At 35.2% G+C, this 18,405-nt stretch overlaps 2 protein-coding genes and 1 non-coding gene across 3 annotated transcripts; 1 reads left to right on the top strand and 2 right to left on the bottom strand.

Annotated features, from left to right (window-relative positions):
• Window positions 1-2,961: 2,961 nt before the first annotated feature.
• On the bottom strand, window positions 2,962-3,975 carry LOC122610495. The gene has a single exon (XM_043783480.1). The coding sequence runs from the start codon at window positions 3,973-3,975 to the stop codon at window positions 2,962-2,964; it is 1,014 nt and encodes a 337-aa protein (XP_043639415.1).
• A 1,423-nt stretch (window positions 3,976-5,398) lies between these two features.
• On the top strand, window positions 5,399-5,505 carry LOC122580714. Its single transcript, XR_006320859.1, has one exon. It is a non-coding gene; the product is annotated as a small nucleolar RNA R71 (small nucleolar RNA).
• Window positions 5,506-13,124: 7,619 nt separating this feature from the next.
• On the bottom strand, window positions 13,125-15,570 carry LOC122578770 (protein DETOXIFICATION 48). The gene is made up of 2 exons (XM_043750802.1): window positions 15,224-15,570; window positions 13,125-14,895 (listed from the first exon to the last, which is right to left on the bottom strand). The coding sequence occupies exons 1-2, from the start codon at window positions 15,362-15,364 to the stop codon at window positions 13,387-13,389; spliced, it is 1,650 nt and encodes a 549-aa protein (XP_043606737.1). The 5' UTR covers window positions 15,365-15,570; the 3' UTR covers window positions 13,125-13,386.
• Between the last annotated feature and the right edge of the window lie 2,835 nt (window positions 15,571-18,405).

Below are 18,405 nucleotides of genomic sequence, written 5' to 3'. Positions count from 1 at the left end.
CAAAAATATCAACATATAGCTAAATCGACTCAAACCCCTCCCCAACTTTGAGCTTTTCAAAGAAATGGTCAAAGTTGGTTGTCACACGATGAACAAATTATTTAAGACATGACTCTAAAAATAAAAGTAAAAAGACTCGAAACAAACTAAAATAATGAGTTGCCTCCCATTTAGCACTTAGTTTAACGTCATTAACCTGACGATACCTGGTTGGAGCTTAATTGAAAGTTTGGGATGGCACAAAGTGTACCACCTCCATAGTCATGGCTGCACCTTTCTCCAACTCGTAACACAACTTCAATCGTTGGCCATTAACCATAAATGGCTCGCCATCATCCAAATTCTTGATTTCCACCGCACCATGAGGTGTAACTTTGGTGACAACAAACGGTGCCATCCATTTGCTTTTGAGCTTACCTGCAAACAACTTAAGACGATAATTAAATAACCATACCGTTTGACCTACCTGAAACGACTTTCTTACTATATGTCGGTCATGAAAAGCCTTGGTTTTATCCTTGTAAATCTTGGAGCTTTCATAAGCTTCTTGTCTCATCTCCTCCAACTCTGATAGTTGCAAATTCCTCGCTACACCAGCTTCATCCAAGTCCATATTTACCTGTTTAATAGCCCATTCTGTACGATGCTCAAGTTCAACAGGTAAGTGACACGCTTTTCCATAAACAAGTCGATAAGGTGACATGCCAATAGGGGTTTTAAAGGCTGTTCGATATGCCCATAAAGCATCATTCAATCGTTGTGACCAATCCCTGCGGTCGGGTCGAACAGTTTTTTCCAAAATTCGTTTAATTTCCCTATTTGATACTTCAACTTGTCCAGTTGTTTGTAGATGATAGGGTGTAGCGATTCTGTGATTCACACCATAGTGCTTAAGTAATTTTCCAAATTTAAAGTTCTTAAAATGAGATCCACCATCACTAATAATAGCTTTGGGAATTCCATGTCTAGCAAAAATATTTTTCTTGACAAACTTAAGCACTACAATGATCATTGGTCCTAGTGGCTTCAGCCTCTACCCATTTCGAAACATAGTCAACAGCCACTAAAATATATTCAAACCCGGCCAAAGGAAGTAGGAAAGGGACCCATAAAGTCATGCCCCACACATCAAAAATATCACAAACAAGTATAGGGTTCATGGGCATCATGTCCCTCCTAGATATCCCACCTACCTTTTGACACCTAACACAAGCTTTAACAAATTAATGGGCATTACTAAAAATAGTTGGCCAAAAGAAGCCACATTCAAGTACCTTATGTCCTATTTTTCTTGCACTAAAATGACCACCACATGCATAAGAATGACAATGTACAAGAATATCATTGTGCTCATGATCGGGCACACATCTACGAATTACCTGGTGTGGACATATCTTGTAAAGCTCCGGATTGTCCCATATATAGTACTTCAGCTAAGAGAAAAAGTAATCCTTTTTCTACTTGGTCCAATGCTCTGGCAATCTCTGCGTAACCAGATAATTAACAATGTGAGCAAACCAAGGAAAATTAGAAACATTAAACAGACTTTCATCCGGAAAGTTTTCTTAGATCAATTTGGTGGGGTCAAATGGTGGTGGAGGAATCCTAGACAGATGATCTGCAACAACATTTTCACAACCTTTTTTATCACGGTTCTCTAGGTTAAATTCCTGTAACAAAAGAATCCACCGAATAAGTCTGAGTTTTGCATCTTTCTTTGCTAATAAGTGTTTCAAAGCACTATGGTCAGAAAAGACAATGACTTTGGACCCCCAAGTATAAGACCGGAATTTATCCAAAGCAAAGACAACCGCAAGTAACTCTTTCTCAGTAGTTGTATAATTTAATTGAGCATCAGAAAAAGTTTTACTTGCATAATAAATCACAACGGGCTTCTTATCAACCCGTTGTCCCAAAACCACCCCCGCTGCATAATCACTTGCATCACACATAAATTTAAAAGGTTTTGACCAGTTCGGTGATTGCAAAATTGGGGCCTCAGTAAGTTTTGCTTCAACAAGTTATAGGCCTTAAGACAAGATTTATCAAAAACAAATGGTATATCTTTTAATAGCAAATTACACAATGGTTAAAGTCCTTAATGAATCGCCTAGAAAAACCTGCATGTCTTAAAAATGAACGAACACTCTTAACATTGGTTGGTGGTGGGAGGGTGGAAATGACTTGGACTTTAGCACGATCTACCTCAAACCCATGTTCAGAAACAACGTGGCCTAATACAACCCCTTCCCTAACCATAAAATGACTTTTCTCCCAACTTAAAACAAGGTTTGTCTCGGTACATATTTTAAAAACATTTTCTAACTACTTGAGACATGATTCAAAAGATTGACCAAATATAGAAAAATCATCCATGAAAATTTCTAAAGAATCACCCAGCATGTCAGAAAAAATACTCATCATACAACACTGAAAAGTAGCAGGTGCGTTGCATAAACCAAATGGCATCCTTCGAAAGGCGTAGGTGCCATATGGACAAGTAAAGGTGGTCTTGGCCTGATAATTAGGATGAATGGGTATTTGATTGTACCCTGAATACCCATCCAAAAAGCAGTAAAATTTTTGGCCAGCTAGTTTCTCTATTATTTGGTCTATAAAAGGTAATGGAAAATGGTCTTTAGAAGTAGCTAAATTCAATTTTCTATAATCTATACAAACCCTTCATCCTGTGACAGGTCGGGTAGTAATATGCTTTCCATCTTCCATCAACAATGGTAATGCTAGATTTCTTCGGAATAGTCTGAGTCGGGCTGACCCATTGACTGTCCGAAATAGGAAAGATAATACCTGCATCCAGCCATTTTAGTACTTCCTATTTCACCACATCTCGCATATTAGGATTAGTCTCCTTTGAGCATCGTGAAATGGCTTGATATCTGGATAAGTAACAATCCGATGCATACACACTGAAGGGCTTATCCCCTTCAAATCAGCTATGGTCTATCCTATAGCAGCCTTGTACTTACCAACCACTTCCATTAACGCCTCCTCAGGTGGTCCTGAAAGATTAGAAGCAATAATAACAGGTAAGCTTTTGTTAGGACCAAGAAAAACATATTTCAAATGAGAAGGTAATGGTTTCAGTTCAAGAGTATGAGGTGTCTCAAATGATGGCTTAGTGGCTGTGTCGATTCTATGAGGTAATGGATCAAATTTGTATGACCACGATGGCATCTTTGAGTCCAATGTGCTAGCAACCGCTTTCTCAATAACATTCACCTCCTCCACCTCTAGCAAATCCTCATCATCTGCATAAAAACACTCAAAAACATCGTCCTTAAGCATGCGAGTTGCAGGCTTTTGGACCTGTTCATTAATTGCATCAATAACATAACAATCATTAGTAATAGAAGCAGACAATGAGTTAAAGATGTTGATTCTTAGCTTCTTATTACCAAAAGAGATGTCCATGGCTCCTGTTCTACAATCAATGCGTGCACTAATTGTAGCCAAGAATGGACGACCTAAAATGATTGTCGGTTGTATGTCCCTGTAAGATGGTTCAATATCCATAACAATAAAATCAACAGGGTAATAAAAGTCCTCCACTTTCACAATCACATTTTCTAACATACCTCGGGGAGTCTTTGTTCTTCGATCGACAAGTTGAGTTATAAGATCAGTTTGCTTTAAAGTACCTAACTCATACTGATCGACCAGGCTCGATGGAAGTATATTAATGCTTGCCCTAAGATCCAACAACACCTTTTTGATATAAATATTACCAACAGTTATTGAATTTAAAGGCGTCCCGTGATCCTTGAGCTTAGGTGGAAATGAGCCAGATAAAACAGCACTAACTTGTTCGGTTAATTCCACCTTTTTGGGTAATGATGACTTCAGTTTTCTCTTTTGGGTGCAAAGATCTTTCAAAAATTTGGCATAAGCTGGAATTTGCTTAATTGCATCAATGAGTGGGAGATTAATTTTCACTTGTTTAAAAGTTTCCCACATATCATCAGATTTTGGTCCTTTATTTCCATACGATGAAGAAAACGGTGGCTCCAAAGCTGAAGGAAATGGTGTAGTGTTAGCATCCACCTCATTCTCCGCAACTTTGGGTTTTGTTGGAGGTTTTAAAAGTTCTTCATTAGTTTCATTACCCTCCCCACGTTTAAATAAAAACTTGTCATCATTTCCCAAGTCTTCACTAAAATCACTAGAAAACGAAAACTTACCTCGCTCGAACCTGTTTTCAAATATGTCTGGCTCTGGTGCTCTGAGCGGCGCTGGCCTCTGGTGAGCGGCGCTCTCTGCTTCAGTTGGGAGAGGAGCGACACTGGCTTCTGGTCAGCGGCGCTCCCTGGCTTCAGGTGGTAGGGAAGCGACGTTGGCTTCTGGTGAGCGGAGTTCCCTGGCTTTAGGTGGCAGGGGAGCGGCGCTGGCTTCTAGTGAGCGACGCTCTCTGGTCTTGTCCGGAAGTTCAAACTTATTGTCAAACACCTTACCGCTTCGAAGTGAACTGATCATGTTCACATGTCCTTGACCATGAGGCTTATGAGCTGGGTTTAAGTCTGTGTAGCTTGGAAGCCTCCCATTTTCTCTCCTTACTAATTGCTCGGCCATTTGACCCACTTGTCTTTCTAAAGCAAAAATAGACTTGGAGTTTGCCTCGGTTTGCTGCTTATTGCTTCCATCAGCCTTTTCCATCTTTTCCAAAAGCATGTCCATTTTTGATTCCAAGCTAGATAATCGGTTATCAAATTGGTTCATTTGTCCCTGAAATGACCCTTGACCTTGGTTATGATATGGGCGCTGTTGGTTTGGGTATTGTTGTTGTCCATAACTCTGAGATTGCCTCTGAAAGTTGCCCTGATTCTGGTAAGTTTGTTGAGGCTTTGGTTGAAACGGTTTTTGGTGGTTGGTTGAATTGTTGAGTTGTTTGGTTGGGATTTTGGAAGTTCAGTGCATTATCACCATTCCATCTAAAATTTGGATGATCCCTCCAACCTGGATTGTAAGTGTTGGAATATGGATCATATCTCCTACGCTACACTTCATTGACCTGCTCTTCTGTAATGGGTGGCATCGATATGGGACATGAGTTAGCAAAGTGATCCGGATCTCCACATGACGCACACACATCTTGTACCTGCAAAACATTAGCACTACCACTCCCGGAATTTTGGAGTAAAAGATCAAGTTTCTTATTAAGTGCATTCATATCAGCTCGAATACTATTATCAAAATTTCCTGAATTACAGACAACATGTAATGGGGCAGTGCTAGGTGATCGACGATCAACTGAAGCTTGGGTTTTGGAACCCTTACTTAGTTTCTCGAAAAATGTCCATTCCTCCTCGCTAGAGCGAGTAGAAGCTGTCTGTTTGCTGAATCAAGACCATTATAAAATTTTTTGACAAGCTCCCACATTGGCACTTCATGATGAGGAAATGACCTTAACAATTCCTTAAAACGTTCAAAAACTTCATGAAAAAGTTCATTAGGCAGTTGCGTAAAAGATTTTATTTGATTTCTAACATCAGAAGTTTTACTTATTGGATAAAATTCCTCACGAAATTGTTTTTTCATTTCTGCCCAAGTACTACTGCTCCCACCCCTCAATGCCAAAAACCAACTTTTAGCTTTATCTTTAAGTGAATAAGGAAAAAGACGTAACCTTACCTCATCCTCAGTGAAGCCGGTCACCTGATAAGTAGCACATATCTCCATGAACCCTGTAAGATGCTCATATGGTTCCTCCGATGCAGTTCCTCGAAAGGTAGGTAGAATGCTAATCAATTGAGGTCGAGCTTCAAACCTCCGGGTGTTGTTCTTAGCATTAGCAGCTGGATAAGCAATCAGTGATGCATCTGTGTATTATCTTGGACGTTAATATGAATCTACTCCACGTGCTTCTTGATCTCCCATTTCTTCGTCAGATGATGAAACTTCTGGCTCCTCTAAATCAAACAATGACTCCTTTGCAACTAGTTGATCCTCAACGGTATCACTACTTGATGCTTTTGCTGCTTTCCTGTTTGCTCTAGCTGACTTTTCAATCTTAGGATCGTGTAACAATGGTGAAGTCCTTTCCGGATTTCCTTGTATGCATGCATTAAAAATAACTGAAAACCAACAAAAACAAAAACAAACGTGTAAAATAGAACAAAAAAACAATAAATGCAGAAAACAAACTAAAATAAAAAATGAAAAATCTTTTTGTATTTTTTTTATGGTTTTATAATTTTTATTTTTTTTTCGAATTTTGAGAGTAAAGAAAAATAACTAAATAAACAAAAAGAAAAACTTGAACTACAAGCGCATTAGCTCCCCGGCAGCGACGCCAAAATTTGATCGACGTTGAAGTACCTATAAAAAATAAACCTAAATACCTTATACTAGATAGGGTAAGTGGATATCGTTCCCACGAGGAGCGTCTGTGGTTATAATCAAGTTCTACAGTCACGATTGATTTTAAAGATAATATTAAAACGAAATTAATTGACAATGGAAATTAATTAACTAGACTTATACTAATAAAGCTAATTAACAATAATAAAAATAAAGTTGTAGACAATAATAAAAAGGTGCATCCCTCCCGACTCTTGGATAATTGAATAAACTAGTTTAACAAACCCTATGAAGTATTTGTTCCAAATCATATAGACATAATTTGTTAAGTTGAAATAGACTATTTTGGGCACAACCTATGTTTACCACTCAACTTGTCTTAATCCATAATCTAGTTGGACTAAGTTGTTGACTTGCAATAGACTATGTTACGATAAATATTCAAGTACTTGCATAAATCACCAACAAATAATTAATGTTCATACAAATGAATAAAAAGTTTGCTAAACATAGTTAAACAAGAATCATTCACCGGTAGATATAACGAGAAGTTTAGCCTGAGTCCACGACTCCACGTCATACATAGTTAAACAAGACTAAGACATACATAAACATAGTTAAACAAGACTAAGACAAACATAATAAAGGCTAAAAAATCATACATAATAATTATAAAACACATAATACTAAAATACATAATACTAACATTCAGAATAGTCTGAGTCCACGACTCCACGTCACTATCGTCATCACTGCGATGAATGTATCGATAGCGTTCAGGGGATTGGGCAGCGTCACCAGGTTGAGTTGCGTACTCCTCCCCCGGGTTAGTTTGGTAACCTTTAGGCCGACCACCACCGACACTGCCTTGTCAGTATTCCGTGTGGTCTAGCGTGACTGTTAAGGTAGAAGAGGCAGTGGTAAGCTGGGCAATGATTTGATCCATCCAATCGATCTTCTATCGAAAATAAATAACATACTCATCTTCGACGGCGCTAGGAATTCGGCCTACAGCTTGAAATCGTTCAATTTTAGCTATGTAAACCGTCTTGTTGTCCGTTACGCTCTGAATCACAGTATTTACCTCAGATCTGAGTCTGATGTCATCAAGCATGTGATTTTGCATCATCATTTTTGCATAAAAAACGGTCATATTTGGCCTGTTTTTTTGCCATGATTTGAAATATGGATGAATGCATGTGTGTAAATTTGAAGTATAGTGGAGTGAAGTATGGATGAATGTTTGTGTAAAATATGCTAGTTATTTACGTGTGTTGTGTTATATATAGAAAAGGAAAGACAAATGATGTGCAAAATCGAGCTTTAAATTTATAAAACTAAAACTACCTAAAAATTCACTACTACGCACTCACGGGCAGTGGATCCGATCGTTTGTAATATAGTTAAGAGATAAGTTTGAGGTCGTTTTCAGGGATTGGAAATGACTAGTTGCTTATGAAATGGTTTGGAAAACGAGTGTTGCTTCGAAAATCCTCTTGACAATTAAAATAAAATTGGTTTGCAAAATAATTGAATAAATTTGTAAAGAACTTCAGACAATATAATTAAAAGTCATCCACCTTGACTCCCTTGACTTCAAATGTGATTGCATTTAATTAAGAACAAATTCTCTAGAGTTTAAAGATAATCGTGACAAGATTAAGGTGCTCACGTGGTACCACCAACCGTGATCAAAATACCAAATCACCTAACTGCTAGTTAAATTATCCAAGCCGGTACCACCAAGGTAAAGACAATTCTTCCAACAATCAGTTTTATTGACTATCAAATTATCAATTAAACCTATGTGACAATAACGTGGTACCACCAACCGATATCAATCACGTTGACAAAATTAATCTTTTCTTAAAATAATATTCACTATCATACCATGAACTAGTGATAATTGCTTATAGACAAGTAACCGTTTTAAAATCACATACACATTCAACTGGTACCACCAACGAAGAATTGTATGCAACCAATATCAAAATTAATTAATAAAAAGAATTAACATCATCAAGATCACATAACAACGATAATTAAATAAACTCTTCTGAATTAAAAAAATGTTGCAATCACATTATCCGTCTCGTTTCATCAAGGTGGATGATTAAACGTTTAGCCACTCATGATCAATCCACAATAATAAATAAAATAGAAGAGAAACATGATGTACCAATCGTTTGATGAAAAATAAATTGCAAGACAGTAAGTAGATACGATCTAGATGGGTGCCCGTGAATCTTCAACGAATCCGCCTAAGAAATTATCTTGATTGGAGGGTGAAGAAACCTTGTAGAACAGCTCCTAGAAAGAGTTTTGATGCCTGAAATTTGACCTAGGGTTTTGCTTATATAGCCCTCTGAAAATCTGATGCAAAAACTGACTTATTCCTTCAGACCCCGTGTTCCCACTGCGACGCAGTCAGCCTAGTGCGACCCCCACTGCGGCGCAGTGAGGTGTTTTCCATTTTTTTCGTGGATAAGGACTGCGGCGCAGTGGGCATGGTTACCTCCACTGCGACGCAGTCACAAGCTTGGTGACAAGATTTGTCTTTCGATCTTCAAGCTTGCTGAACTCTTCAATCTTCCAAACTTTATCAACTCTCAATCATTCAGATCAACTTCTAGGCCAATAACCCTTCGTAATTGCACCAAATGAACGCGTAACCTGTTTAGAGCCTGTAAATACTAACAAACACCATAAATGCATACAAAATATACTTAAAAAGCATAAGAAATAGGCCAATAAGGATGTGGGTAATGGGTATAAATTAGTCACATCAACAAAAAAAATAAAAAATAAAAAAAGAACAAGCCGTTGTAAAGTAAAAAAGACCCGTTAACTTGCCTCGATTCTCACTCCTGCACAAGTTCCGTTCGCGTGGTCTGACCACTCAAACCCAAACCACCAAGCGTGGTGGACGGTCATTGGTAGTGTCTTGTGGTGGTGCCACGCCACCACGCACCCAACTTCATTCCAATGTCAACCTTCTTAGATAGTTTTTAGCTTGATTACCTATATGTATGAAAATTTTACAGTTAGTACGATCTCCCGCTATCGAAACTCGGTAGAAGGTTCCAGCGAAATTCACCATTAAAAATAAAAAAAATATCTCGGGCTTACTTAAAGGCTCATAAAAAATGATTAAATTTCAGTAAAAAAAATACTAGTTGTTAGACATTTAATGAAATTTTTATTTTTTAAATAATTAAAAAATACATTTAATATTCATTAATTCAGTATAATAATACTATTTTCATATGAAATCGTAAATGTACATTTTCATATTTTTTTAAAAACCTAACTTTATTAGACGGACGATAACTACAGTGTAGGGCTGGGCAAAAACCGAACCGAAAACCAACAAAACCATAAAAACCGAAAAGTCCGAACCGAAAAAAAACAAAACCGAAAAACCCAAAACAAAACAAAACCAAATATTTTAGTTCGGTTTTGGTTTCATATGAAAAACCGAACCATAAAAACCGAGCCGAACCGAAAATATATATTGTTTATATTATTTTGTATATATATCCTTTTAACACTCATTCTCGTTAAATATATTAAAATATTTGTTTTTGTTAGTGTACAAACAATACTGATTATATATATATATATATGAGGCTGTTATGCATCCAACTTGGGTGAAAAACCCCTCACATACTAATATTTTAATATTTTAAATAAATACATGGCCTCATATTCCCTTCCCCATATATATCTATATTATGTGAAAATACACAACAAGATCGATTCTGTTTAATCAATACAAATTGAAACAATACATGAAACATATAAATAGTTATATATGAAAGTTATTTGAAATAAATATTTAAAGTTTGTTCAACTTATTTTAATGGATTTATTGTCATTGTTGGATTGTTTTTGTTAATAATATTCTTTGGATAACTTATGAAATTTTAATTTTTTAAATATTTAAAAAATACATTTAATATTCAATAATTTAATATAATAATACTATTTTCATATGAGATCATAAATGTACATTTTCATATTTTTAAAAAAATCGAACTTTATTAGACAGCCGATAACTACATTGTAGGGCTGAGCAAAAACCGAACCGAAAAAACTAATGGTTTTCGGTTTTCATTTTCTAAAAACCGAATTTTTTGGTTCGGTTTTGATTTTATATGAAAAACTGAACCAAAAAACTGAACCGAACAAAAAATATATATTATTTATATTATTTTGTATATATATATCCTTTTAATACTCATTCTCGTTAAATATATATATATATATATTTGTTTTTGTTAGTGTATAAACAACATTGATTATATATATTATGTGAAAATACATAACAAGATCGATTCGGTTTAATCAATTGCAAATTGAAATAATACGTGAAACATATAAATAGTTATATATGAAAGTTATTTGAAATAAATATTTGAAGTTTCTTCAACTTATTCGAATGGATTTATTGTTGGAATGTTTTTTGTTACTAAATATTTGAAGTTGTAGTATAATCATATGGTATAAATTTTAATTTTTTTATTTCAAGTTGACAAGTGGTTAAAAATCGACTAAAACCGAACCAAAGATCCAAACCGAAAAACCGAAACTGAAAAAATCGAAACCCAATTCTTTAGATTTCAAAAACCAAATTGTAGCTGTTTAGTTTTCAGTTTTAATCAAAAACCGACCCAAACTGAACCGTATTTACCCTTCACACAAGTTACATCAAATTTTAAGTAATTATGGAGTTGGAAATTAGATTCAAAGAACTCCAAAATGATATTACCCACTCACGAATTAACACGTGACTTTGTATTTCTCAAGCATTTATTCGATACTTGGTTTGAACTCTTATTTAAAATTTGTATTTTTAATGCAAACTAATTATTTGTTATTAAATTATTTTGAGAAAATTAAATATTATTGTTGTATTTTTAAGTCAAAGTATTCATTCAACATGACCAAAAAGCTACTCACAATATATGCATGCCTTGTTATAGTCAATTAATTCTACTAGGATTGACTCGTCATTAGTTCGTTATAGGGTCATTCATTATTTCGTTAACGCGTGAAAGCATTGTAAATGCTCTTATGTAATAAAGTTTTAAAGATTGTTGAAACTATATAAATTCTTTTAAAAATTTAAGTGAGATATTCTTTGATCAAAAAGAATTAAAAGTAATAAATAATATGGTTTTTGCATATAGTTGCAAAAGTATGGAAAACAAATGGTAGTGGGTGGCTAGCTTGTTAAGGGAATATGAGGGATTTTGTCACGCTAATTTATTCCAATGTTGTGCCCATATTTGGAAAGGAAACAACAACACGTAGGCGATGTTAAGAGACACCATACATATAAAATTAAACTTTCATCCTAACAACAAAAAGCAATTATTATAAGGGGTTATAATCTTAGGATTGTATTCACTTGGAAACCAAGGGATTAATCTAAGCCTTTGCATTTAACAATCATCAAAATCCAATCAAACATGATTGGTTACTTCGGTGAATTACTCCGGCGACATTGTCCAATTATATTTAATTGGTCAAGCCAATCAAGCTTGATTGGTTACTCCGGTGACATTTTCTAATCATATTTGATTGGTCAAGCCAAATCAAGCTTGATTGGTAATCACTAAGACACTAACGTCGTCGAATCTTCTCCGGCGACTTATCCGGCGAATCAATTTCGTTTTTGGGTGGATACAGAACGGGCCAGAGGCCCTTATCCGTTCTAAACTGACCGTCAAGGGACGAATATGGGAACGGTATGGATTTAATGGGCGACGATCCAAGAGATGGTGGAACGTGATTTTTCCGGCGACACTATGATTTTTCCGGCGAGCTCGAAAGCAGTGTATATTGGCTAGGGTTTGTGAGGAATGTGTTTCTGAGTGATTTGGTACAAGTTTCATGCATTAATTCGAAGAAACAACAAAGCTATAATGTTTTTAATTTTTCCGGTGAGTTTTTCAAGTTTTCCGGCGAGTATAGATCGGATTAATTTCTGGTCAGGGTTTGTTCGCGGTGTGATTTTGAGTGTTTTGGTGTAAGTGTGATGTTCTAATTCGAAGGAACGAAGGTTTTATTGGCGTTTGAAGTTTTCCGGCGAAGTTGTTGCATTTTCCGGCGGTTGTATCGCTGGAGGAGAAGAAGGAGGAGTTAGTCGTCTTTGTCGGTCAGAGATAAAGGTGGAGATGACGGTTGTTCAAGATCCCGTCGCCGGTCAGAGATAAAGTGTGTGTTATATGTGTGTGTGTGTGTGTGTCTGTGAAGAAATGACGGGAGGAGGAAGGGAGGGAATGAATTTGATGTGAGATTTAAGCCATTAGATGAAATAAAATTAAGGACTAGTATTTAGCCTTAAGTTTATAAGCAAATAAAAGGATCCAAATGAACAAACTCCTATAATCTTATAGAAACAAAGCCTTGTACTAGGCTATTGAACTATTATATCAAAAACTATATAGTTTAACTCATCTTTAACCATTCATCTAAAGAAAAAAATATCTTAAAAAATTACGCTTTGTCTAACTCCATACTACTACGAATATATATAGATCACTTTTTCAAAATAAACATAGAAATTATACAAAAAATAATAATTTGAAGAGATAAATAGAGATCCTCTATATATAGAGGAAAGTTGACTTACTCAATCTATAAAATTTTCTTAAATACAGAACACCCATTTAAGATGGTTTTTGTCTTTTTTTTATAGAGATAAAAGAGATTATAAAGGACATGTTAATTAAGGTATATAACCTTATAAGATATAAACAAGTCTGATAAAAGACAAAAAAAACTATAAAAAAAAAGCTCAATTTCTACTTTATCAATTAAATGTTCTATTTATTATTCTCTATGCATTACTCAACAATTACAATGCGTGACCATCCTGAGGTAAAAGAAAGCATCAAAGGATCAAGAACAATATACAACCAAGACTATATATAGGAGTAGAAGATATTTTAGAACTTTTTTAAACTACTGGCTAGCTAATTAATTAGTGTCAAATGCAATATATCTTCAATTCACATAAGGGGTAAAAAGAATTAGAAAATCAAAGTCTTCAAGATTAATTAATTAATGATGCACAATGAGTGGATCCGTTTCAAGTGAAGAGCAATCCGAGGGTTTCTTTATCAAATCAGGCACCACAATAACTTGAAGATTATTATTATTAGCTTCCATGGTCTTCTTTGTTTGATTCTTGTTTGAGACCGGTAACGTCGAATTCTTAGAACAAGATGGTGATTTTGTTAACTCTTTAGCTCTTTCAACTTGAATAGTCCAATCTGTTCTACAAAGAACATATAACATGACCAATGCACATGTTCCCTGAGCTGCGAGCAACCCTAACCAAAGTCCCGGAAATCCCAATTTCAAAACGAACCCCATAACGATTGCAATCGGCATTCCAACCAAGTAAAATGAACACAAGTTTATATTGGCTCCAATGGTTGGTCTTGCACTTCCTCTCAACACCCCGCAACCTGTTGTTTGAGGACAATTTCCTAGCTCACATAGTCCCACAATTGGCAATGCAATTGAAGTTAGTTCAAGAATGTCTGTCTCATTAGTAAATAACCTTCCCCAATGATGCCTCATCAATGTTGTAAACAACATTGCCATAAGGCCTAACACTATAGCACAAAAAAGTGAAACAATCATCGAAATTCTAGCCTTAGCCGGTCGGTTAGCCCCTAGCTCATTCCCAACCCTAGTTGACACACCAAGACTCAATGCGGATGGAAAAACATAAACCAAAGATGTAGTTTGAATTAATATCCCCATTGATGCCACGGTTGCTTTAGGGTTTACTAGTAACCCACACATTATTATCATTAATTCGTACCACCACCATTCGAGACAAACGGATACACAAGTTGGAATTGCTAATGCTAGCAAAGAAGACCATCCGCGGATACAATCACTACTTGGTGCAACCCAAGAATCTTTATAAACACCCGAAATATAAACAAATGTGAACAAAAGGAACAATAAGTTGAGATTTGTGAGAACCATTGCAATTGCCACCCCGGAAATCCCCATTTTGAAATAACCTACTAGCAAAAAGTTGAGTGGGACATGCAAAAGGACCGAAACAGCTGAACAATAAGTTAACGGTAGGATTATGTTTTGAGCTCGAAGATAAACACGAAGAGGGTGAAGAAGAGATAGCAAGAAAAGGTCAGGAATTGCGAAAACGATAAAAGTATGAGCTGCTGATGAGATTTCTTCATCTTGTCCACACCATAATAAGATAGTTTTCATGTTGAACCACATGAAAGAAATTGGGATAGAAGTTGATAAGAGTAGAAGAACTGTTCTTTGTAAAGTTATTCCTAATAGTTTCATTTGTTTAGCACCATAAGCTTGGCCACAAATAGGTTCCATACCCATGGCTAAACCCGAAATCACGGAGTAGCCAGTGATGTTGGCGAAACCAATGGATAGAGATCCTCCGGCGAGCTCGAGTTCACCAAGATAGCCAAGAAACAACATGGAGATCATAGCTCTTGAATACAGTAGTAAACCGGTTATGGCAGTTGGTCCTGAAATCTTTCCAATGGCCTTGATTTCTTCCAATGCCTGGAATTAAAGAAATAAATGGTCAATAAAGACTAAAGACTAATTATAGTAAAGGTTGTTTGTTCCTTAATCAGCATCATTGACACTATAGTCTAAAGACTACTTATAATCTTGAAACTTGTTAGACTAAGTAACTATCTATGCTTCTAGCATCATGCTACCCCCTCACAAACATATGATTAAATGATTTTTTTTTAATATAGAGAATAAGTAGTAGTAGCAAGCTGCTAGCTGCATATTAATCATCCCATAAGAATATGGAAAATTAAATAGGATGATATATATAGATATATATACATATATGTGTATTTGTTTGAATATTTGTTACCTCACAAGGGGTTGGCCATGAATGAAGGTGATTATCATTATCATGAATAGATTTTGGGGGGTCATTATTATGATGATTGTTAAAATGGGTATCCTTGGAAATGACATAATTGGATGAGGAAGATGGTGTTGGGTTACACATGGCTAAAAATTTTGGTGTTAGGGAAAGAGGGAACTAACAATATAGTTTAAAAAAACTATAACACAAAAGTTAAAGATACAAACACAAAAACAAGAAAACAAACAAAAAGGGAGAAAGAGAGAGTTTGTGGTTAGTTGGTAGCTAGCAAAGCAAAGTACTACTAGTAATAGTTTGTGTTTTGTTTTCTTAGGGAAAGAAAGGGAAGCTTTAGGAGGAAATTGATGTAGTGTTGAGGCCATAGGAGTTGGGTATTTATATACATATAAATGGGCGGGGCCCACCCAATTCCTATATTGCTCCCCACAAACCTTGTCACTATTAGCTAGGAAGAGTAAGAGAGAAAGAGATGCCATCAAAAAGCGGCTAAAAAAATTGTTAATTCGATCCAACAAATTAAGAGATGTGTGTGAGTGGGGGCCGATCCACATCCTTTCATCATCTTGCTTTATAGACACATATATGTATATCGCATATTAGTGAGTAACCCGTGTGTGAATGAACAATATCGTTGTATGCTGCTTTATGTTTAACTAATTTGATCATAATATAAGGTGACATATGTATATAGGAAAACTTAATCTTATACAACTACAACTCTAGAAGTAGTATTATACATTTAAAGGATAATATAATGAAGGCTTAAATACAATATTAAAGGATGGTAGCGGTTTGAAGTTTTGTCACTAGCTAGGGCGTCTTTTCTTAAGGTGTTTGAGGTTTGGAAGCCACAAAGAGCCGTTGTTTTTTGGCTATCAACCATCTTTGTAGTCGTGTTATCTACAACAATATTGTTAATGTTCGCGAAATTAAACTTATATTTTTTTTAAAACGGTAGAAACAATATATTAATAAGATAGACAAACTAGGGTGTCACTAGTCGCCAAAAAATACAAATACAATTACAATCTAGAAAAGAAACAAAACAACAAATTCTATACTTTACCCGAAACATTAACTGTGAGGACCTCAAAAAGAATGAAAAAAACTCGTTCTGTTTACCATAAGGAGATACGAGAAAAACTCCCAACCAATCAAGGGTCGATTAACTCACCTTATTGTGTTTTTGATGAAGTCCCAATCATGTTTCGGGGGAGGCTCAACTAAAACTTACCAATAAAGTATAAGACAAAATCTGAGCCTACATTTAAGACCCATAAGCAACCAAAGGGACTCACCCCAAAATACAAAGAAATTAAACTTATAATATTTAACTTGTTTATAATTTTAAAAATATGCAAGAAATTGATGTATACTTTTTTTTGGAATTAAGCATACTATTTTTTTAAATTTAGAATCTCATCGTGAGTATCAAATTGATATATGTCAGGATGAAATGGGGATGCATTTTGTGGTAGCGAATGGTTGTCTCTTTGTGGAGCTCATATATAGATTGCTAAGGAAGTTCTGATATCTTATCTTGTGTGACAGCATTTCTTTGAATTGCAAAAGTCCCATCAAATGATTGGTGACATAAGAAATAGATATTTGGTTCAATCATATATCAACAGAGCTTTTGTAAGTTTGAATTTTTATCAAAAATCATACATATGTTAGTGTATATATTGACTGTTAGTTGTAGAAAATAATTGGTGAAACTTTCAAAATAATAATTAATGTAGCAAAAATATACTATCAATCTAAATAAATGAAGAAAAAGACTTGAAACATTAATAGTAAGGATACAATATAAAATTTCTATTTCACCGCCAAAAGAGTTTTGCCCAAGAGTTCTATTTTAGAGATAATGTTAAATGTCACTTTGTGGTTCTTTTATTATTTATGGTTTTATTTCTTCTCGAACTTTAACTAAACATACAGTATATGAATATGAATTCACCTTTCTGTTTAGTAAGGATAATGTATAAAATTTACTTCTTTTTAGGTTCCCTTATCATCCACCCAACTTCTTGCAAGTTGCAGCCGCTAAAAGGGTTTTGCGATATTTATTAGAATAGTTAATCTTTACATCAAGGTTTGACAAGTGGGATTTTGTGGATGGTTTGGAAATGAAGTGTGAATCCATGTAAAGATTTTGACATGACCGTGGCCTAAATGGCACATATATCACATATACCAAAATACTAGTTCATAAGACATGAGTTTTACATTGTATATATATAGATCTATCATCTATTTATATTCATTTATCAATTACACATATGACATGGCACATTTTGATAAATAGTTTCCCTCTTGGCAAATGTCGTTTTTTTTGTTAACATTGGCAAATGTCGTTTATATATTTCGGTATAGCATGCAATAATTTCACACTAGCTTATTACGCGGTGCTTTACTCCTAATAGAACTTACTTGTCGATTTTGCGCTAAACTATACATACAAGATGTGTTTAGAAATGATTTGGTATTGATGGAGCTAGGGTGGTGAAAATCATAGCTTATATTTGTTAATGCATCGATCAGGTTAACAATGCTTGAACAAAAGTGGTACCAAGATAGGTGACATGGTGGCCGGCTTGAAGTAGTGGCCATGGAAATGTTGTTGGCATGTACTAAGACAACAATTATGCATGTTGCATTAAGAAGGGGACCATAACCAGAAGCTCTCCTTGTAATCCTTGCTTCCTTTGCCCTTTCATGATATGTCCAAGTCACTATTTTCATTGGAGTACTATATATTTTCATTTTAATCAACTATGACATTGCAGCATAGGTTATGTAACACTATAATAGTTTGCATGCTTAGTTAAATAAGTTTTCCTCCTTTCAAAAAAAAGAAAAGTTCAATAAACTTTCTTGGGTGCATGGTTTCCTAGATAAGTAAGTAGTTTATAATGAATGTAAGTAAATTGTTGAGATTTGCATAGATTGTACAGGAGAAGGTTACCCGCGCAATGTGCGGGCAGCGACTGGTGGCACCAGTGTTGGTGACCTAGCGACATTTGTATTAATTTAAAAGTAATTGAATTAATGGGGGTAATGTAAAGGTACGTAATTAGTTTTAATAAGGGTATTATATATAGGTATATTAGGTGGAATATTTAAGTTAATTAATAAGAGGGGTAATTTAGGTATTTTAAAGG

Source organism: Erigeron canadensis, chromosome 8 (genome assembly GCF_010389155.1).
Source record: "Erigeron canadensis isolate Cc75 chromosome 8, C_canadensis_v1, whole genome shotgun sequence".
NCBI classification, from domain to species: domain Eukaryota; kingdom Viridiplantae; phylum Streptophyta; class Magnoliopsida; order Asterales; family Asteraceae; genus Erigeron; species Erigeron canadensis.
This window is presented reverse-complemented; position numbering and strand designations above follow the sequence as displayed.